Below are 18,109 nucleotides of genomic sequence, written 5' to 3' on the forward strand. Positions count from 1 at the left end.
TAACCTTTCCGCACCTCAGGTTCTGGGAAGTTTGCAGAATTTGTGATGAGTCTCATATGCTTGCTTTTCCCTCCCCAATACTAAAATTATATACAAATCAATAAAACATAAATATCCACATACCCTACAAACAACACACACGCACACACACACCACTATTCATAGATGTAGAATCCAGGGTAAATTGCATTTTCAGGTGGGTTTAGTATATTTTAAAAAGTGGGGTTCTTTTCCTTAAAGCATTGACTAAATACTACCTAAAACTTTGAGAACTCTTTAAAACCAGCAAAGAAAAAACAAAAACAAAAACACTTAAACACCACCAAAATAATCTGAAAACAAGTATGAGGACTCCCATTCTTTGGGTTAATATTTATTCAGAATTTGTGTTATATATATTAACACATTTACTAACCTGCATGACAGCCCTGTGGTACAAGCAGAACCCAGCCCATTTTTTTTTTTTTAAAGGTCTAAACACTTAGTGATTTGCCCCATTTTACTCAGCCCATAGATAGTGCCAGAACGTGAACTTGAGTTGTGCCTTGTTAAAGAGCTCGGCCTCTCCTACACATCACCAACCAGTTCCCTCCATGAAAAATTTCTGTTCTGCAAAAATATGAGTAAAGGTAAGCTAGCCACGTTCTAATACCACTTGCAAAATACGTATACATAACCGGTGGGGTTTCTACCTGCTTCTTCATCCTCAAATACTGGAATCAAAAGTCTTCCAGACATTAAAATCAATTAATACTGTGATATGCTGGTCAAATGACTCTTTTTAATGTGTGTTCTCTTAATTACCATCCACTTTTACATCTAAAAAATTTGCTCTAAGTTGACTGTTTCTATCAAGATTTTGGCTCTCTTCAGCACAATCCATTAGATTGATAAAAATCCATTTTACAAATGTAGAGTCTGGCCCAGCAATCCCACACCTGGGAATCCATCCCACAGAAATAAAAGCATCAGTCTGACATATGAACAAAGATGCTTATTGTCTCCCTATCTGAGGCCAGGCAGGAGTGCCGGCAGAAACCTTTGGAATCCAAATGAATGTCCTTTAATAAATTCAGTATGGGGAAGGACTACATGAGTGATGGTATGTCTGCATCATGGAATACCATACTATAGCTGGATGAGAAAGGGATATAGAACAGCACACAAAGAAGTCCATGTGTCATCAAGCAAAACCACCAAAAAGATGATATCTCAAAAAACCTCAAATATGCACCCATGTGTGTATGTATATATATATATATATATATGTATATATATATATATATATATATATATATATATATATGTATATGTGTGTGTGTGTGTGTGTGTGTGTGTATCCATATGTAGGATACAGATAAAATATGAGATTAAAAATCTGGAAGACGTATAGGAGATGGTTAATCTGTTTTGCCTTACCTAGCACAGGGTTTGGTGGTGAGGGGAATGACAGAGTGGAGTAAAGGCAAAAAATGATAAAAATGACTAATCTGTGGTTGAATATTGGCAGAACAAGGCACTTAACTACCAAAAATAAGAAAGAGCTATAACAGAGTCATGTAGACCTCAAGACACCCTAGAGTTGTAGAAGCTTTTTAATGCTTAAACCTTGTAATCCTTATAATTTGGTGAGGTCAGGTACAATGTGATCCCCATTATACAGATGAGACAATGGAGGCACAAGAGCCACACAGCTAATAAGCAGAGAGGGCAGCCCTGCATCAAAGACAACAATCACAGCTATAATCTAACTGATGAGATTTTTTTTAAAGATTTTATTTATTTGACAGAGAGAGATCACAAGTGGGCAGAGAGGCAAGCAGAGAGAGAGAGAGAGAGGAGGAAGCAGGCACCCTGCAGAGCAGAGAGCCCGATGTGGGACTAGATCCCAGGACCCTGAGATCATGACCTGAGCTGAAGGCAGAGGCTTAACCCACTGAGCCACCCAGGTGCCCCTAACTGATGAGATTTAAGTGGAAAGACAACGAGAGAAAAATCGGACTTAACCTGTTGGCTGAGTGGTGAGAAACTCACACAGCAAACAGTGATCGCGTTGCCATCTGATGCTCTGCACTGCAGAAGCCACCTCTTGCCACACCATGGAAGGACCAAGGGAGGAATTACAGGGCACAGATCAGGGCAGAAGGATCTACTGTTAGCAGTGAAGCTGGGGAACCACCCCCCCCCAACCCTGCTAAGGGCAGGCTTGCCCTGAAGCCGAAGCCCTGTGGAGCTCGCGAGCCGGGCACCTCTCTGAAGGTGGGGACACGCTCATCCTTTGACCAGAATCCTTCTCCTGGGCCAGTGCGGATCTGTCTCCACTCCTCTACAAAGTGCACCCGCCAAGATGGGACTTGCCAGCTGAAGCTGGCTACTATTCCCCAAGGGGCTTGGCGTTGTGCCTGGCACACAGTGGGCATTCAATAAACATTTCTTAGATAAATGAAATCTAGAGGCTCAGTAAACATGTGTCGCTAATACTAAAATGATATTTCCACTGTGTAAAAATGGAAAAATTGCTCCAAAGGAACTGTGTTTTATATACAGATAACACAAATCCTAGTAATGACGGCGAAAACAGCACTGCCAACTAATCACATATTAAGCTCCTATGTAACGGGCACTTGCTAGACCCTGTATCTATATTACATGTGAATCTTACAAGAATATTGGAAAATATGTATTATTTTCCGTTCCCAGGCAACTTGAGGGAAATCTAATTACCTGGCTCAAGGGCATACAGCTAGTAAGGAAGGCACCAGGATTCAAACTCCAGACCCTTTTTTCTCTTTTTGCCACATCTCCGTGCTCCGCACATAATATGCTCTCGCTCACTAATAAAGTTAAGACTAAATAATAAGGTATCCTAGTCACTTCATTTAAAGTTAGGCACTCAGAACGAGATGTGAAAAAAAAAAAGTTACACAACATTGTTCTTAATCCAAAGTAAAGCAAACCCCAAGCAAATTAAGCAAACCATAACATGACTTGGGTTTGCCTTTTAACACCTGTTACAACACATACTCAGTGCAAAGGCGTCTCCAGCCACACCACCTCCACTCCCAACAGACAAGAATCACACGGAGCGCTGAGGACGCTTGACAGATGTGTTAATGCAAGGGGCTATTTCAGTTTCCATCCTTTTTGGACCACAGCATGACAGTTACAGAATTCAAATCCATTTGTATCCCCCGTTGAATCCCACATAATTCAGCAGACATTCATTACCATGACATAATGATATCACACAGCCATAAATACATATGCTAAGAGTCGAACAAGACATTCATATTTAAACATAGCTGGAAATAATTTCAATTCTGGCGATTTTCTATTGCTCATTCCATTACTTTTCTGTGAATGCTTAAAATGTTAAAATACAGTAGGAAACCAAGAAGATAAGAATAAAGGTAGGTGTGTGTGCGTGTGTGTGTGTGTGTGTATCATAGCTTCTAGTTGAGCAAGTAAAGGAATGTGGGTATCAAGTTACATGTGATAAATATTTTGTTTGAGGAAAAGGTAATTTAATAATAGATGAGAAGCCCCTTGATATGTCAATTTCAGAAGAATCATTCATGCTGCTGTAAATGCAGTCCAAGATTTTAATATTCTGAGATCCATGCTTCAGATTTGAAGGATAGTTGCCCTGATTTCATAAATAAGAAACGTACGTAGGACTTTTTCATAAAACTTTTAACAATATATAACACAAATAAATAATGCAATTAAAATTAAAACCACTCAAAAACCATTCCTAAAGAGGGGTGAAAATAATTTCTCCGAAATCAGACCCATGCCTCCGGAAAGGAGCCAGCAGGTAACTCCGATGACATAACACCAATCCTGACAACGTTAATCTTGATCTTTTCCTTATACTTCTCAACTGCAGACAGAAGAACACAGTTTGTCTTCAGCCTCGATGATGTATCCATTAACAGCTCTCTTCCCAGAGCATTCAGACACCTTGCAACGGATTTCTGAATTATTTAAATGGAAGTAGCATTAGAAAACCCTCATGTTTAAATTATGCTAAATAAGGACTCTTTCGGCTGGACTTTAGCCTGTGCAAAAAATATCTATTCTGCAGGCATGGAGGAAGGGCACGGAGGAATCTGTGGAGGTGACACATGGAGACAGCACAACAGAGAAGGATGTTTGGGGAACACAAGTGCACATACAAGCCAAGCGTGCAGGACGGTCTCCATATCCAGACATTCTAGAGGGAATTTGAGTGTGTACATTTACAGAGATGATGTCAATTTTCTAAAATACTTCCAAATGTCCAGAAAGCTATGAACAGGAGAATGCAAAGTAGATGGAAGTCCAATTGCAATAAACCATGGAAAATCCACAACATGGAATATTATGCAGCTATTAGAAGAATGAGTTAGCTCTTTATCTACTGACCTAGAGGGACATCTGTGATGTACTGGTCAGGGAGATAAGCAAGGAGCAGTGTGTGGTGCATAAACAGGGAAGCATTCTTGTGAAGGCAAATAGAAAACCTTCCCTACACTTGCCACAGATGTCCCTTTAAGGACGGAAGAGCTTAGAGAAAGGGGTCAGGGGCTCTTGGTGGGCTGTCAGCCATGGTCAGTGGGCTGCTGGGACAGCTTGGGGACTGCAGGAAGAAAGGGGAATATCATGCATTTTACTTCTTGCTATTCATTTGCATGGTGTCATTGACTGTGGTGAGCACATGGTATCATTTAATTTTTAAAAAATTAATGAAAAGGGCCAGCAAGAAAAGAGGGAGGAAGGTGGAGGGGAGAAGAAAGAGGAGAGAGAGGCAGAAAGAGAAACCTGTAAGAGCAAAACTTTCCTGAATTTCCTGCTGGCCAAAGATGGTTCACCATCTTTTTATTTTGCTGGGATGCCAATATTGGAGTTTTATTTCTTTTTACTTTTTCTTTCTTCCTTCCTTCCTTTTTTTTTTTCCCCTAAAGTGAATGTGCTGGCTTCCCTGAAGAGGACAGTCTGCTCTCTAAAAAGCCCCCTTGACAGAAGACTCCGCTGCCGCAGAGCTGAGCACACAGGCTTGGCGTGGCACGGAGGGGCCCAGCGGGTGCGCAGGGGGGTGGTACAGGGAGATGGGTGGGGAGGCGGGGGAGACAACACCGTCTCGCGTGCACACGGTAGGGGCGGGAGGTCTGGCCAGAGATGGATAGATGGAGCCTGAGTGGTGTCAACAGAGGTGTTTGGGGGAAGTACACAGGCCATCCCTCCCTGGGGTACTTCCAGGGAAACGAACGATAGGCCAAATAAATCATTAAGACACACAGATATAGATAGATACAGTTCCAGATATACAAAGAGCTGGTGTTTAATGTCAGTATTGCTTTCAAATGCAAACATAATTACATTTAATTCAGTAAGTGTTTATTGAGCTCCTACTATGTACCTAGCCTTATGCTTTTAATGAAATTATAGCATCTTAAATTTCCCACACAAATTGAGCGGTTTTCTTTCTAATTATAAAAGTGGCAAGTTCATTTCAGGAAGTGGTCAACTATAAGAACATATTTTTTTTTAAGTGACTAAATTGTCTCTAAGTCCCCAAACACAGACGATGGCCATCTTGTCATGTGCTAGATTTCCAGGACCAGCCCAGTGAGTGCCATGAAATCAGTATCTCATCAATATTAGTCGAGAAAAGGGAGGCGAGGCTGGCAGCAAACTTAGAGAAATATTATTTATGTAAATCCATTTTCTGTGCCCGTATTTTTATTTAGCAAGGAAATCATCCTGTTCCTGCTGCTCTTCCAACCACTCGTTCTATTTAATGATATATAACAAGCCCTTTGCCAACACTCAGTGCAGACCGCCCTGATGCTCTGGCCCCGGGGCAGTACCCTGGCGCACATGCTCCCTGATAAGGATGGTCTCAGCAGCGCCAAGAGCCCCAGAAGGGCGGCTGTGAGTAGGTTAGCGCCATTCCAGCCTTGTTACTCTTTAGTTCACCGCACCGCTCCTCACCTCCACACATGGGAGAAACTAGTGAAAGCGCACCAAGGAGAAAGCCTTTCCACGTCTCATAGTGAACTCACAAGCTGCTTCCGAGCAGTGTACACACACACACGCAACTGCAGCTGCTGCACATAATTAATGTGCTAATTATACATAATTATCTAATTACTAAAGAAGAGAGTCAGAGCAAGTGCAATGGTAAAGCTATCAAAACCAGCTCCTTCTAGAATACTCTGCAATACAGACTAGCTAGCTATTTCTGAAAGGTGAGCTTTCTGATACCCGTAAATAGAGAAAAGTGTTTGTAAATGCTTTAGTGATGCTATGGACTGGATGATGAAGAGTCATTCCATTAACAAAAATTTAAAAAAAACATATATACATATATTAGAGGGGAAAAATGTATCATACGACTCATCTTCACAATACTGTGTGAACTGGGACTCACAACAGACCCCTGTGTGCAAAGCAAGTTTTCTGGCAAATGTTCCAAAGTAGCCTGGTCCCACAAAATGATCATGCAGAAAAAAGGAAAAGTGGACACTAAGTGGTAATATGTTTGGAGAAAAAAAAATTCATCTACACCCTCTGTGTTCCATTTAAGGCTCTCCCATAAAATACAAAATAAAAAAGATAAGTGGTCATGATTTAAGTTTGGAAAATACTACTATTCTTTCCCCTTCTTAGGGAAGTACAAAACATACCTGCATTTAAAAGGCTCTGATAAGTACTGCATTTCTGAAATAGTTTTGACCAGAGAACCCTTCTTTTTTCAGTCCCTCTGAGCATCTGTAAATATCAGTAGAATTCATAGATGATCCGAGTGCAAGGCCAGGCTATATTAAATTTTTTTTTTTAAACCTCTGCTGGATCACTGATTCATCATACGGTGAAACTTTATTTTGAATTGGAACCAAGCTCTCTGCCTGAAAGGAACAACCTCACAATAAGATATATTTGAGAATCTAAAACAAACTCTCAGATGAGGCTCAAGAAGCATTTTTTTTTTTTTTTTTTTACTGATTGCTTCTCCCAGGAACGTACTTATTACGGCTGGAGATGCTCTATCTTGGCATTTAGGTGCTATGACCAAACAATTAAATCTTTTATCAAATGTTACCCACAACATTTCCTGAGAATATTAAAGGAGCCACAAATTAATTCCATGTTGGAAAAGAACAGCCTCCTAGTTACAGAGAAGATATAAATTAGCATCTCTGGAGCTTAAGTTATTTTATTTACTTGTTCATTCTAAACTGTCTCCTCCCAAACATCAATGGGGGCATCCTTTTTGTTTTTTGTTTTGTTTTGTTTTTAATGCCGTCATCAAAATTCACGGGGCCTTGACAAACGGGTGAAAACACATACGAGTTGGATCCTCCAAAGGCACATCTTCATTACTTTTATTATTTAACTTTAACTTTTAATCTTGGGCCATAAAAACTGTCCTAATAAAAGATCCATAAATATCTCCTGAATGTGCAAATGAGCGACTTTGATGACCTGAGAGCATATGCCGGGCTCTTTCTGCTGATGGGCTTCAGTCCTTGCGACTGCCTGAGATCCAAAAAGACGCATTTCCAGCAAGTGATTCCAAACGGACAGCTACATCGGGAGGCGAAGGGAACTGCTTCTGTTTTCATTTTAAAAATTTCGCTTGAGGGCGCCTGGGTGGCTCAGTGGGTTAAGCCGCTGCCTTCGGCTCAGGTCATGATCTCAGGGTCCTGGGATCGAGTCCCACATCGGGCTCTCTGCTCAGCAAGAAGCCTGCTTCCCTCTCTCTCTCTCTCTGCCTTCCTCTCCATCTACTTGTGATCTCTCTCTGTCAAATAAATAAAATCTTTAAAAAAAAAAAAATTTCGCTTGAACAGGAATGATACCATATCCTTCACTGATTTTCAGGCTAGTTGGGGCAGATTTTCACAATGCTAGTTCAGTGTTTCAAAAATTAATTACACGCCGCACACACAACAGTGACATGATGGCCTGGGATGCGGGTCTCCCCAAAGTCCCACCTAGAAATCTTCTCACCTGAGCTTGCTTTGAACATCACAGGGGACTCAACACGCATTTGCTACATGAATGAATGAAGGCACTCCACACGAGTATTCCTCTTTTAAATCCCATTTCTAGTCATGCTTTGAATTCTAAAGTAAATACAATTAATTGCCAAATAAATAATTTCAGATTATGAAATGGGTTTTCCTGAACAGGTTTAATTCAACTGCACAACACATTTTTAAAATTAAAAACAATGAAAACTCCATGTTATTTTTCCCCCTCAAACCTTTTTCAAATTAAATTCTGAAAACAAATATACTTTTAAAATTATATTATCATCATAGTGCATTTCTGCATGAACAATACATAAGGATAATGGCTTCTATAATGTGATGCATAAATGCAAGTTTACAGGAACTGGCAATTTATTATATTAAATACTGGGATTTTATTTTTTACTTATATGGCTCCCTCCCCCCTTTTCTCTAATACACTATTCTGAGGAAACACTATAAGGCCATGATAGTTGATTGCACTATCTTGATTACCATTATTTTTCTAGCTTTCTTAAATTAGATGCAAGTAGCATTTCTAAGTTTAGAATATTGGATAGAATACCCTGTGTTTGAAGCCAGTGTTTCTAAAACTCTTTATATTTTGTGCCCAGCAAATTTTTATGCAACTTTTCATATGCAAAGTGGATCTATGCAATCCCATCTTACACATTCAGGGGAGGAGAATGTGTCAGGAGAAGTAGCTGTGTGTTTTAGCACTAAACGAATAATCTGTCATAAACAGCATGCTGTATTTAATATTCAGATCAAGACATTTCTGTCTCATCCTAGCAGACCCTCCTGACAAAAGCCATCCCATGTCTGCCAGGAGTATCGAGTCCAGCTGAGGACAAATTTCAAGATGAACCTGAAATCAATTTGCCATCAAATTTTCATGCCTCTCCCAGACTATCTGTGGCATTTTAATTACAAGCACCCTGGGCGGGGGGTGCTACAGATATTGACACTTTGCTCCTACAATAAACTTTATTGGCAACCTCTGTCTGAATGCAGTACTCCACTAGAATAACAAGAAATGGATGAGGGTGTTTAAGTGGGGAAGGACTGTGATCCCCCTGAAGCCAGTTCCTTGGATGGGTCAGGGCAACTCTTGGGCCACAGCCTGGGGGATAGAATGCCTGGCTCCGGGAAGTACAAATGACCTTCAAAGTCAACATGGCTGTGGGGTCGCTGAGCTCTGCAAGGGCCCTGGGTCCTTCTCCTCAGCACACCACATGCCAGCTTCTTCCCTGTCTGCATTCAGGGGGATGTTTCTGGTGCCCATCACTTTGGAACCCTCAAAAGATTACAAATCCGTGTTGGTAAGTCAGGGTGTCTGGGCAGAAGGCATCCCTGGAAACTAGGTGAAAAGGCTTGATCCAAGGGGACAGACGCAGCCCCTGACTGTATCTGGAGATGATGCTTGGGTTGGGAGCGGGATGGGGATGACAAGCCACTCCTACACTAATGATAACATTCCCTGCCTCTCCCCAATTTTTGTACAGGCTGTGGAAAGAGCCATAAATATCAAAATAAAGGGGAACACCTACAATTTGCTAGCCAGGAAGTATTTTTGCTCCCTGAAAACTGACACTCTGGGACTATCGATGTGCAGTTTTCACCAGGCATGATGGGCAGCCCATTACTCGGGGCGAGTCTGCCACTGGACACGCTGCGCTGGTACACGACATCCTGCTCCCTCCGAAGGAGACTGGGTGCAGACAATGCCAATGGTCCCTGCTGTCTTGGCAGCCCAGTGCCGGGCACCAGAGTCGGTGTGTCTGCGTGTTTCTCAACTCCTCCTCACGCACTCTCAGAAGTGAGCAGCTGACTGAAGCGAACCTGGTAAATGCTTAACAAGCAGCTCTCCAGAAAAATCAAAGTGGCAAATAAATCCACTTGCATTCATTTATCATGAAGTTTACTGATAGAAAGGACATTGGCACCCAATCTACAAGTGGAAGTATGCAATATTCTTTATTACAAATGCCAAAAAGCCAGTGCTTTTGTGGATTTCAGCCCAACTCTTGCATCTACAGACAACTTGCTGGTGTTGAGTAAGTCAAGTCTGATAGAAATAGGGGTTGATATTTGTAAGTTAACTGGTAAGATGGAAGGGAAACAACGAAGAGAGACTGATCTTGGAACCACTCACTCTGCAAGAGCATCCGCAACTTCTTTGCTGAACTGGTAACAGGTTCTTTAATATACAGAAGGACTATATCCTCACTTAAAAATAATATTCATCAAGTAATGACTACAGGCAGGGAAAATGAATTATTAACATTGCGATTACTTTCTCAAGCCAAGACAATATGAACAAACTGATGAAGCCTTGATTTGCAGTTTTTGCCTGTTTCTGTGGTATAAACCCTCCCGACCACGGCTGCTTCTAAGCCACCCCGGAGAAGTCACTGAATGCTGGGGGCCTGGGGGAGCGGTGCAGGTGTATTGCATTCCAGAGTGTTCCCACCATAGAGATATAGCAGATCTCAGTGACCCCAAGAGCACGGATAGAGTCAAAGGTAGCAAAATGACCACGAAGTATTAAGCTTTGAGTATTTAATAACTGTGGACTATAATTTAATGGAAAGTTTCTGTAACTTAAGGTGTAAGAGTGTCCATGTTTAACAACTGGGTCATGAAATTTCTGCCAGCTCCAGCACATGGCCGAGCCCTGGGTCGACATGCGGGGAGGGCTTCGCTGCACACTGGAAATGGTGCCAAGTGGGCACAAGCACGCAGGAGTGAGCATACACATGCGCACGCAAACACGCACACGCCCTGTGAGCAGAGCCCCTGCAGGCGAAAGCCTCTTGTTCTCTCAGGAACGGAGATACTTTGGAACACAGTCGAGAGATCCACGATCGAGATGTAACAACAGCAGATAATTAAATATCTGTGATCCTGAAGAGCGGGCAGGTCTGGCAGAGACAACGGAGACGGTGGGAACAGTACTCGCCCCTTCTGGCCGGGGACCCTCAGCCCAGGGACCAGCCCCGCGGACCCAGTCCCGCTGCAACGGCAGCTGAGCGCGACCTGAGTCTGCGGCTCCCTTCCAGCCTCCGCGCTCTGCGTTCTCCCTCCTCGCCCGGGGCCACTGGCCCGTCTTCTGCTCCTAGGACAGGGACAGCGTGGCCAGCTCCGTAGTACTTATGAGAGATGAGCAACATCATTACACTCTGAATCTTGTTGCTATTTCTGAGGCAGAAACTGACTGGAGACATGAAAGCTAGGGCGGGTGTCGAGCCTGGAAAACACACACACACCCTGGTGTCAAGGCAAAGTTAGCCAACCCTGCTCTGCAGAGCAAGTCCCTGTGTCCTGCGGTTAGAGAGCCGGGTCATTTTGTTTTGTCTCAACAGGTGACACCTCAGAGGGCTCCCCCCCAACCTTATTAGACAAGGCGAGGAGACTCGGCTCCAGACAGCGCTCTCCCCCTACAGCATTATAATTCAAACAGTCCCAAACAGTGGTGTGCACGTATTAGGAAGCGCCGTGCTCATGTGGCTAGAGGCAGCACCAAGACATTTCTCAAAGGGTGCTGGGGTGTGGGGGTGGGGAATGGGTGACACTGATGTTGTGAGCTGCTTCCTCAAGGATAAGATACCGAGCATGACATGCTATGGGCTTCTCTGCAGGTATTTTCAAAATGTTAAAAACACAGACGGCTTTTCATGGACAAACCGGACTAGAAGTATTCCAAAGTGTTCCCTAGAAATGCCAGAGCTGTGAAATATCTTTGAGATATAAAATAGAATATCCTATCACTTGTCAGTAACACAGTTTGTTTCTTTCCCTTTTTATTTTTTATCCCTGAGAGTCAGTTGCTTAAAATAAACACCAGTATTTCCAGGCACAATTTACATTTCGAGTGTGGAATATCTATGGTGCTTGGCCAGGAAAAAAAATAAAAATAAAAATTTTATATATATATATTTACTTATTTATTTATTTATATAATACCGTTAATCTTGTCTCTAAAGAGACAGTCAACACACAGAAATCACTCATGTTCTCTCTCGTCCAAATATACTGGTGCTGACTCTTTTCTTCTTTTGCTCTCTGTTGGTTGAATACAAAAGCACCATCAACGTCAATCACTTTATTCGCGATAATGTTGTCCTTGCTAGAAAGATCTCGCTTCTCTACTGTTTACAAGAACAGCACAGGATGGAAGGCACCTGGACCCGAGGGAAGTGGGGCTTAGCGTAAAGCAGGTCCTGGGGGACTAACGTGACCCAACACAGAAGCTGAAGCAGAGCTGACACCCTAGTGGCCTATCTACACGGCCACGGCAGTACGCCGGGGACCCGGCAGGTGTGGGAAAGGGACTTGGGCTCGCTCACTGGCTCCTCAGCATTTGGGTTTGGAGATTCCGGCTGCATGTCCTGGGGGTGGAGGGAATGAAGGAGGACGCTCAGACTCTCTTTCCTTTTTCATTTTTAATTCCTTTCTCAAGAGAAAATAAAATGGTATAGGCACACGGGCGCTGCTCTTCGTCTGACAGAGTGGCGAAGTCACTGACCAGATTCGTTTCCGAGGCACAAGCGATATAGGACGGGAGTGTGTGCCAAGAACGCGTTTGGGCACCGGGCCAGGAGAACGCGGCCTGTCTGTCTCCAGGGAGAGTGGGGAGGCCAAGTTATGTTTGGAGGGATGCCTCCTATTTCTGATGTAGTTTTTTCGACGTCCACTGAAGCCACTCCTCCAAAACATGAGACCCGTCACCTCCCTCTCCAGGCAGCCCCTGCTGGGCCAAGCAACTATCTTCTGGGCACAGACCAAACCCGACGCCTAGCAGAAGGCCCAGCAGTGGAAGGGGGTCTGACCGGACATGGCGTGCCCTCCTCTCTGGATCATTCCTCTCGTCTGGAGCTCAGCCAAGGAAATGTGGGTTGCTGAGCCAACCCCCTGCTTCTCCCTCCAAATCACATCGCTCATGATTAGGGAGAGAAAGGCTGAATCTTCCTCCATGGCCCTGGAGTCCTCTCCACCCACTCTCTATACAAAATCAGTTCATCTGGGTAATTTTTAAAGCACAGCGCTTGGGCCAGCTGGAACTAGCTGCCTCTTCCTGGCCAAATGCTTGGGGTTTCTTCCAGCCTCGAGCCTACGTGCTCCGTGTGCTAGCGAGCGCCTCGAGATACGGCCAGGACTGGGAGCGAGGGATTTGGTAACCAGACTTTCCAGCAATTTCACGAGTTTGGAGCAAGCAGAAAACCTTATTCATTGGTGAGTTTGCCTGGCCCCAAGAGGCAGGTCACTGAGCTCTGCAGGCCAGCATTCCAATGCTCCAAAACCCGGGAGGATCTGGGTATCCGGTGTTGGACCAGGCTCTCTGGCTGCACAGGCCCAGTCTGTGTCCTAGGCCTTAAAGAAGTAAGATGATTTTCATGGGGAAATGGATTTGCTTTATTTGCTTTGGTCTCTTCCAGCTCAGAAGTGACCTGAACACTGCTGAGAGGGCCTGTGGGACCCTGGCTTTATTCTAGAAACTAGGCTAGTTAAATAAGGCATTGTCAAGCCAGGAGCTGCCTTGGACTCTTGGCAAGTGTGTTAACTCAGTATGAAATAATATAAACAGAAAAGAACAATATTCCCTGTTTTCTCACCCCAGGCATATCAGGGGCTGGAGCTCAGTATTCATTTGGGATGGGCCAAAAGCTTTCAAAAGTAAGTTCTGTGTATTTCAAAGAACTTTAGCTTTGAAGATCTAAGGGGTAGGGAGGGGGAGCTGCCTGGTGTGAGGCTCCAAAAGGTACCTATTGTGCTTTGGGGGCTCAGAGAAATTGAGGAACAGGAACAGTCCTTACTGAAGAGAAGGAGTTGCATAAAATACAGCATTTATCTTCTTTTGGGCACAAAAACATGTACACAAGCATATACAAAAACCACGTAACATTTATGCATTCTTCTTCTGGGGACCCTGCAAATCTTCCCCGTCATTATTCATATTAATGAATGTGTGTTTGGTTTCCAAACTGCTCGGCATATGAACTCGAGTTGAGATGTTCTAGAAAGTAAATAAGCCAGCTGTGCCCGCCACAGAGGGCCCAAGCAGGAGTGTGCAGGCCCTCTGATGGGGAGGTGCCACTCGCACAGGGCAAGCCTGCCTGCTTCCTACCAGCCTCACCTTTGCGCTTCCCATGCAAACTGGAATTCATTCTTCCAGCCTCCCTGGCTCACAGAGATGTTTTGAAGATGGACCGAGTCGTATTTCGTAAATTCTGGGCACGGCATGGGAAGTAAAAAGAACAGACAGTGCTACTCTCCCACTGTCCCTACTCCCCCCACCGCGGGAAGCAGTCGGTCCTTGGGGGCATTCATCAACCAGCAAGGCCGCACCGGGCTCCCCTGTGCCCGGCGAGCCCAGAAGGAAAACTCTAGGAGGAATCTGTGGATTGTGCTCGAAAATGTGTACAGGGAGTGTTAAAACTCTGACATGGAGGAATGCATTCCAAGAGAACGACCACCTTGCTGATAACCATTGGTTCACACAATAATTTACGTATGCGAATCTTAGGACCTTTCTCATAGGATTTTCTTAAGAAAAACAATCTTCTTCTTAAACTTCCCCCCACCCCCCCTTCAGGGATACTTTATTCTCTAGACTTGCCAAAGAGCTGTTTCCTAATACGTCCTAGAGAATATATGATTTCATTTTTCCACAGATGCGTTTCTATACACCTGGTATTTCAGTTATTTATTAAGCATGCCTAGTTTTGTGGTTTCTCGCTTTATATCTTTAAAGTCATTAAAACTTAATAGGGGAATTAATCATAAAAGAAATCTATCAAACACAGTTGCCAAGCACTTTTTTTTTCCTGACTGACATCTTTAAAATGTATTTGAATGTTATTTATTTCATCACACCCAGGGAATAAAAAAAAAAAAAATAACTTGCAGCTTCCAAGTTCAGAGAAAGCATAAAAATGTGATTTACTATTTATTGTACAGTTAGGCACATGCATATTATATACTGCATGTTAATCTTCAACGGGCTAAGTTTAGCAAATTTGACAACACTACTGTTTGCTAGTGAGGAAAAAGAATCGACATCTGTTCTCTTCCAGATATGATTTCTTCCTGGAAGGAATCAGAAATACGCCCAGGCCTTCTATTTTCTGGGTAAACTGATAGAATGCATGCTGTTTAAATGGACAGTCAAGCCACAATGCCCCCTGGTGGTGAAACGATGCACAAACATTTGTAAGCCTTGGCACCTCGCTGAGTATTTTTTAAGAGACCTAATTTTTAAGGAAGTGGAAATTTCCTTTTAGTTTTACAAATGCAAAGAATATGGTGTGCTGACGGTGTTTTAAATATGCTGTTAGTGAAAGCAGAGGCACATTTAGTTAAATCACCCAGATTAAAGGTTTTTATTTTTATGATAAGGGATTATATTTTAACTTCATACTGAAGAACTCGAGTATAGGAGGAAAAAAAAAAACAGAAATGCAGCATACGTACTTTTTAAGCTAAATTTACAAGAGTGGAACCATCAGCAGATACTTACAGGTGGCCCTAAGGGTCTGTTAGCTTATTGTCACTTGAGTTGAGATGGAATGAGAGCAGATTCCAGATTTTACCAGGGGGCTGAAGACTCCATCTTCCCATCATGCTCTCAGCATGCACCTCTGATAAGCAGCTTAGAGGGAATTTCCTCGGGTCAGACATAAATAGTGATTCTCGGGTTCCCTTAATCCAGACACACATCGCCTGTGAGTTAGGCCTCATAAATCTCAAAAACGGTCAGCAACACATGAAAGGCGATGTTGTCAGGAGGCTGGGACACAGTAAATGGGAACGTGTGAAATGCGGACTCATTAATCATACAAACAATCCTGACGCCTTTGAAGTAATCAAGGCAAGCAGCACCCTCCTTTCTCGAGAGCAGCTCATTTTACCTCTTGCTATCTCTGGAAGCAGGGAGGCCCAGGACACGGACTGTCACTGCAAACCCTTGTCACCTAAGAAGCTGAACCATTAACAGCTCAAGGTCATACAGCAGGTGCTGAATGAAAAGTCACCCCAGTACCCTGGTCCCCTCTTCCAGAGCTGCCTTCTTTGCTAATAATGATTTGTTTTGAATGCAAAACATTTCAAGACACTTTCCTGATGTGCTGTAAGATGCCACTAAGACATGCCATGAAAGGATAATGTAATGTCCTAACGCTCAGGGATACCCATGCTCACAGCCGCACTAATCATAACAGCCAGAAAGTAGAAAAACCCAAATGTTCATCAACTCCTAAAGAGATACATGAAATGTGGTATATCCATACGATGGAATAGTATTCAGTCATAAAAAGAAACAGAATACTGCTATGGCTACAGTGGGGACAAACCATGAAAACACTGGGCTAAGCGAAAGAAATACCACGTAGTACATGATTCCACTCAGACAAATGTCCAAAATGGGCAAAACCATAGACAGAGAATAGATTCATGGTTGCCTAGGACTAAAGGAGGGGACAATCGGGATGATGGCAAAGGAGTGCAGAGTATCTTCTTAGACAAATGAAGTGTTCTAAAATTGACTGTGGTGATGGATGTACAATCCCGAATATACTGAAAAACAGCGAACCGCACAGTTTACACGGAACAGTATGCGTGGCGTGTTATATGTCAATAAAGCTGATTTTTTAAGAAAAGGATACTGGAGGGCTAGGGGGCGATAGGCCCCACCAAGCTCCAGTGCACAGCAAATCATCCCTGTGTGAAAGAAAAAAAAAGGAGAGAAAGTAGAGGGGATGGTGTCAGATTCCAGAGAGCATGCTAGAACCCTGGGTCAAGCTGAGACACCCCAAAAACCCAACATCCTCACCCACCAGAGATCTGGATTTAACTACCTTGGGGCATCACTATGTCTAAAGAATCCCCCAGGTGATCCAAATGCACAGCCAAAGCTGAGGACCGCTGTCTGAGAGACAGCCAGGGAAAAAGCCAGAATCCACTGAGCAGAGAAAGCTGGAAAGTCTGCTTTCCATTTCTTCCCCTTCTCCCATGTTCACATCTAAAACCCCACAGATGGGTCTATGTGTGGCCCCAGCAGGTGGGACGTGGTCATCTTGGACAACTTTTGCAAATAACGCCAAAGTGTTTACACAAACAAAGACATCTGAACCAACTAGTCTGCTTTTTCACAATAGGCTGGCACTGCTCCAAGAGACATTTCGTGATACCAAACCTAAAACCGAACCCCCCCCCACAAAAAAAAAGACCCGAAGTTTGTGTCTAGTGGACAGCATTTACGTTCAAAGTTCAGAATTGTGTCGGCATTTACAGAACCTCGACCACTAGGGCTCAGCTGACCCTAGGTCTCACCCAACATTCTTCAGTGTTGAGTGGCGAAGGATAAAAGCCTTCCCCTGCCTCCACCCCGGCAAGGCTATACCTATTTCCTTTTTCCCTGGCTGGGTTTTAACCCAAGCTCAACCCAGTAAACCTGAGTGTGGTTCCTGCATCCTCACTGCCCAGAGAAAGAAATACAGTGGCTTTGAATACGTTCTCTTTTGGAACTACTCTGAGCCAGAAAATATCGACCCTGAGCAGGCCCAGCACACGCGTTGCTGTACATGCTCTCTCTCTGGGTCTGTACTGATCAATGGCAATTTTGGAAAACATTGCCTGAATAATTCATCGTAGAAAAAAGCTTTTGGATTAAATGATATTACTGGGGCTTCCAGCACAAACATACATGTGTTCCCGAAAAGCTAGTCCAGCTGGAAGGCTGATCAGAAATAATCAAGATGACACCCAAGCTGAGCCCCCTATTTTGCAAATTGCAACGAGTCGTCTGCCCACCCCCGGTCACACAGAAATGCTCAGGTGTGTCAAGCAGGTGTCCAACAGCATGTGCCTGGCACATCTTGCCACCGTTCGCTCGACGACGTGGCAAAGTGCTACCACGGCCAACTCAGGGAGGCAGCATGCAGTGTGTTTAAAAAGAAAAAAAAAAAAGATGAAGGAAGAAAGAAGTAGAGAAAAGATGGGTCTGTTTTATGCAGAGTAAGACTGAACAGCAATAGGAACGATTTAATTTAATCTTGGCAACTGGAATGCAGACTTGACACCCACAGTAA

The 18,109-nt window shown here is 43.6% G+C and overlaps 1 protein-coding gene across 11 annotated transcripts in view; it reads right to left on the minus strand.

The window, feature by feature from the left end:
* Positions 1–18,109, minus strand: part of WWOX (WW domain containing oxidoreductase) — a 944,020-nt gene that overhangs the window by 578,915 nt on the left and 346,996 nt on the right. The window contains exon 9 of one of the 11 annotated variants that reach the window (XM_047710175.1): positions 15,634–15,672. The exons of the other annotated variants lie outside the window; for them this stretch is intronic. Coding sequence (XP_047566131.1) covers positions 15,649–15,672 — 24 coding nt within the window. The 3' untranslated portion in view covers positions 15,634–15,648. Of the gene's footprint in view, positions 1–15,633; positions 15,673–18,109 lie in introns of those variants that run through there. 11 annotated transcript variants of the gene reach the window in all.

This window comes from Lutra lutra, chromosome 17 (assembly GCF_902655055.1).
Source record: "Lutra lutra chromosome 17, mLutLut1.2, whole genome shotgun sequence".
NCBI lineage: Eukaryota > Metazoa > Chordata > Mammalia > Carnivora > Mustelidae > Lutra > Lutra lutra.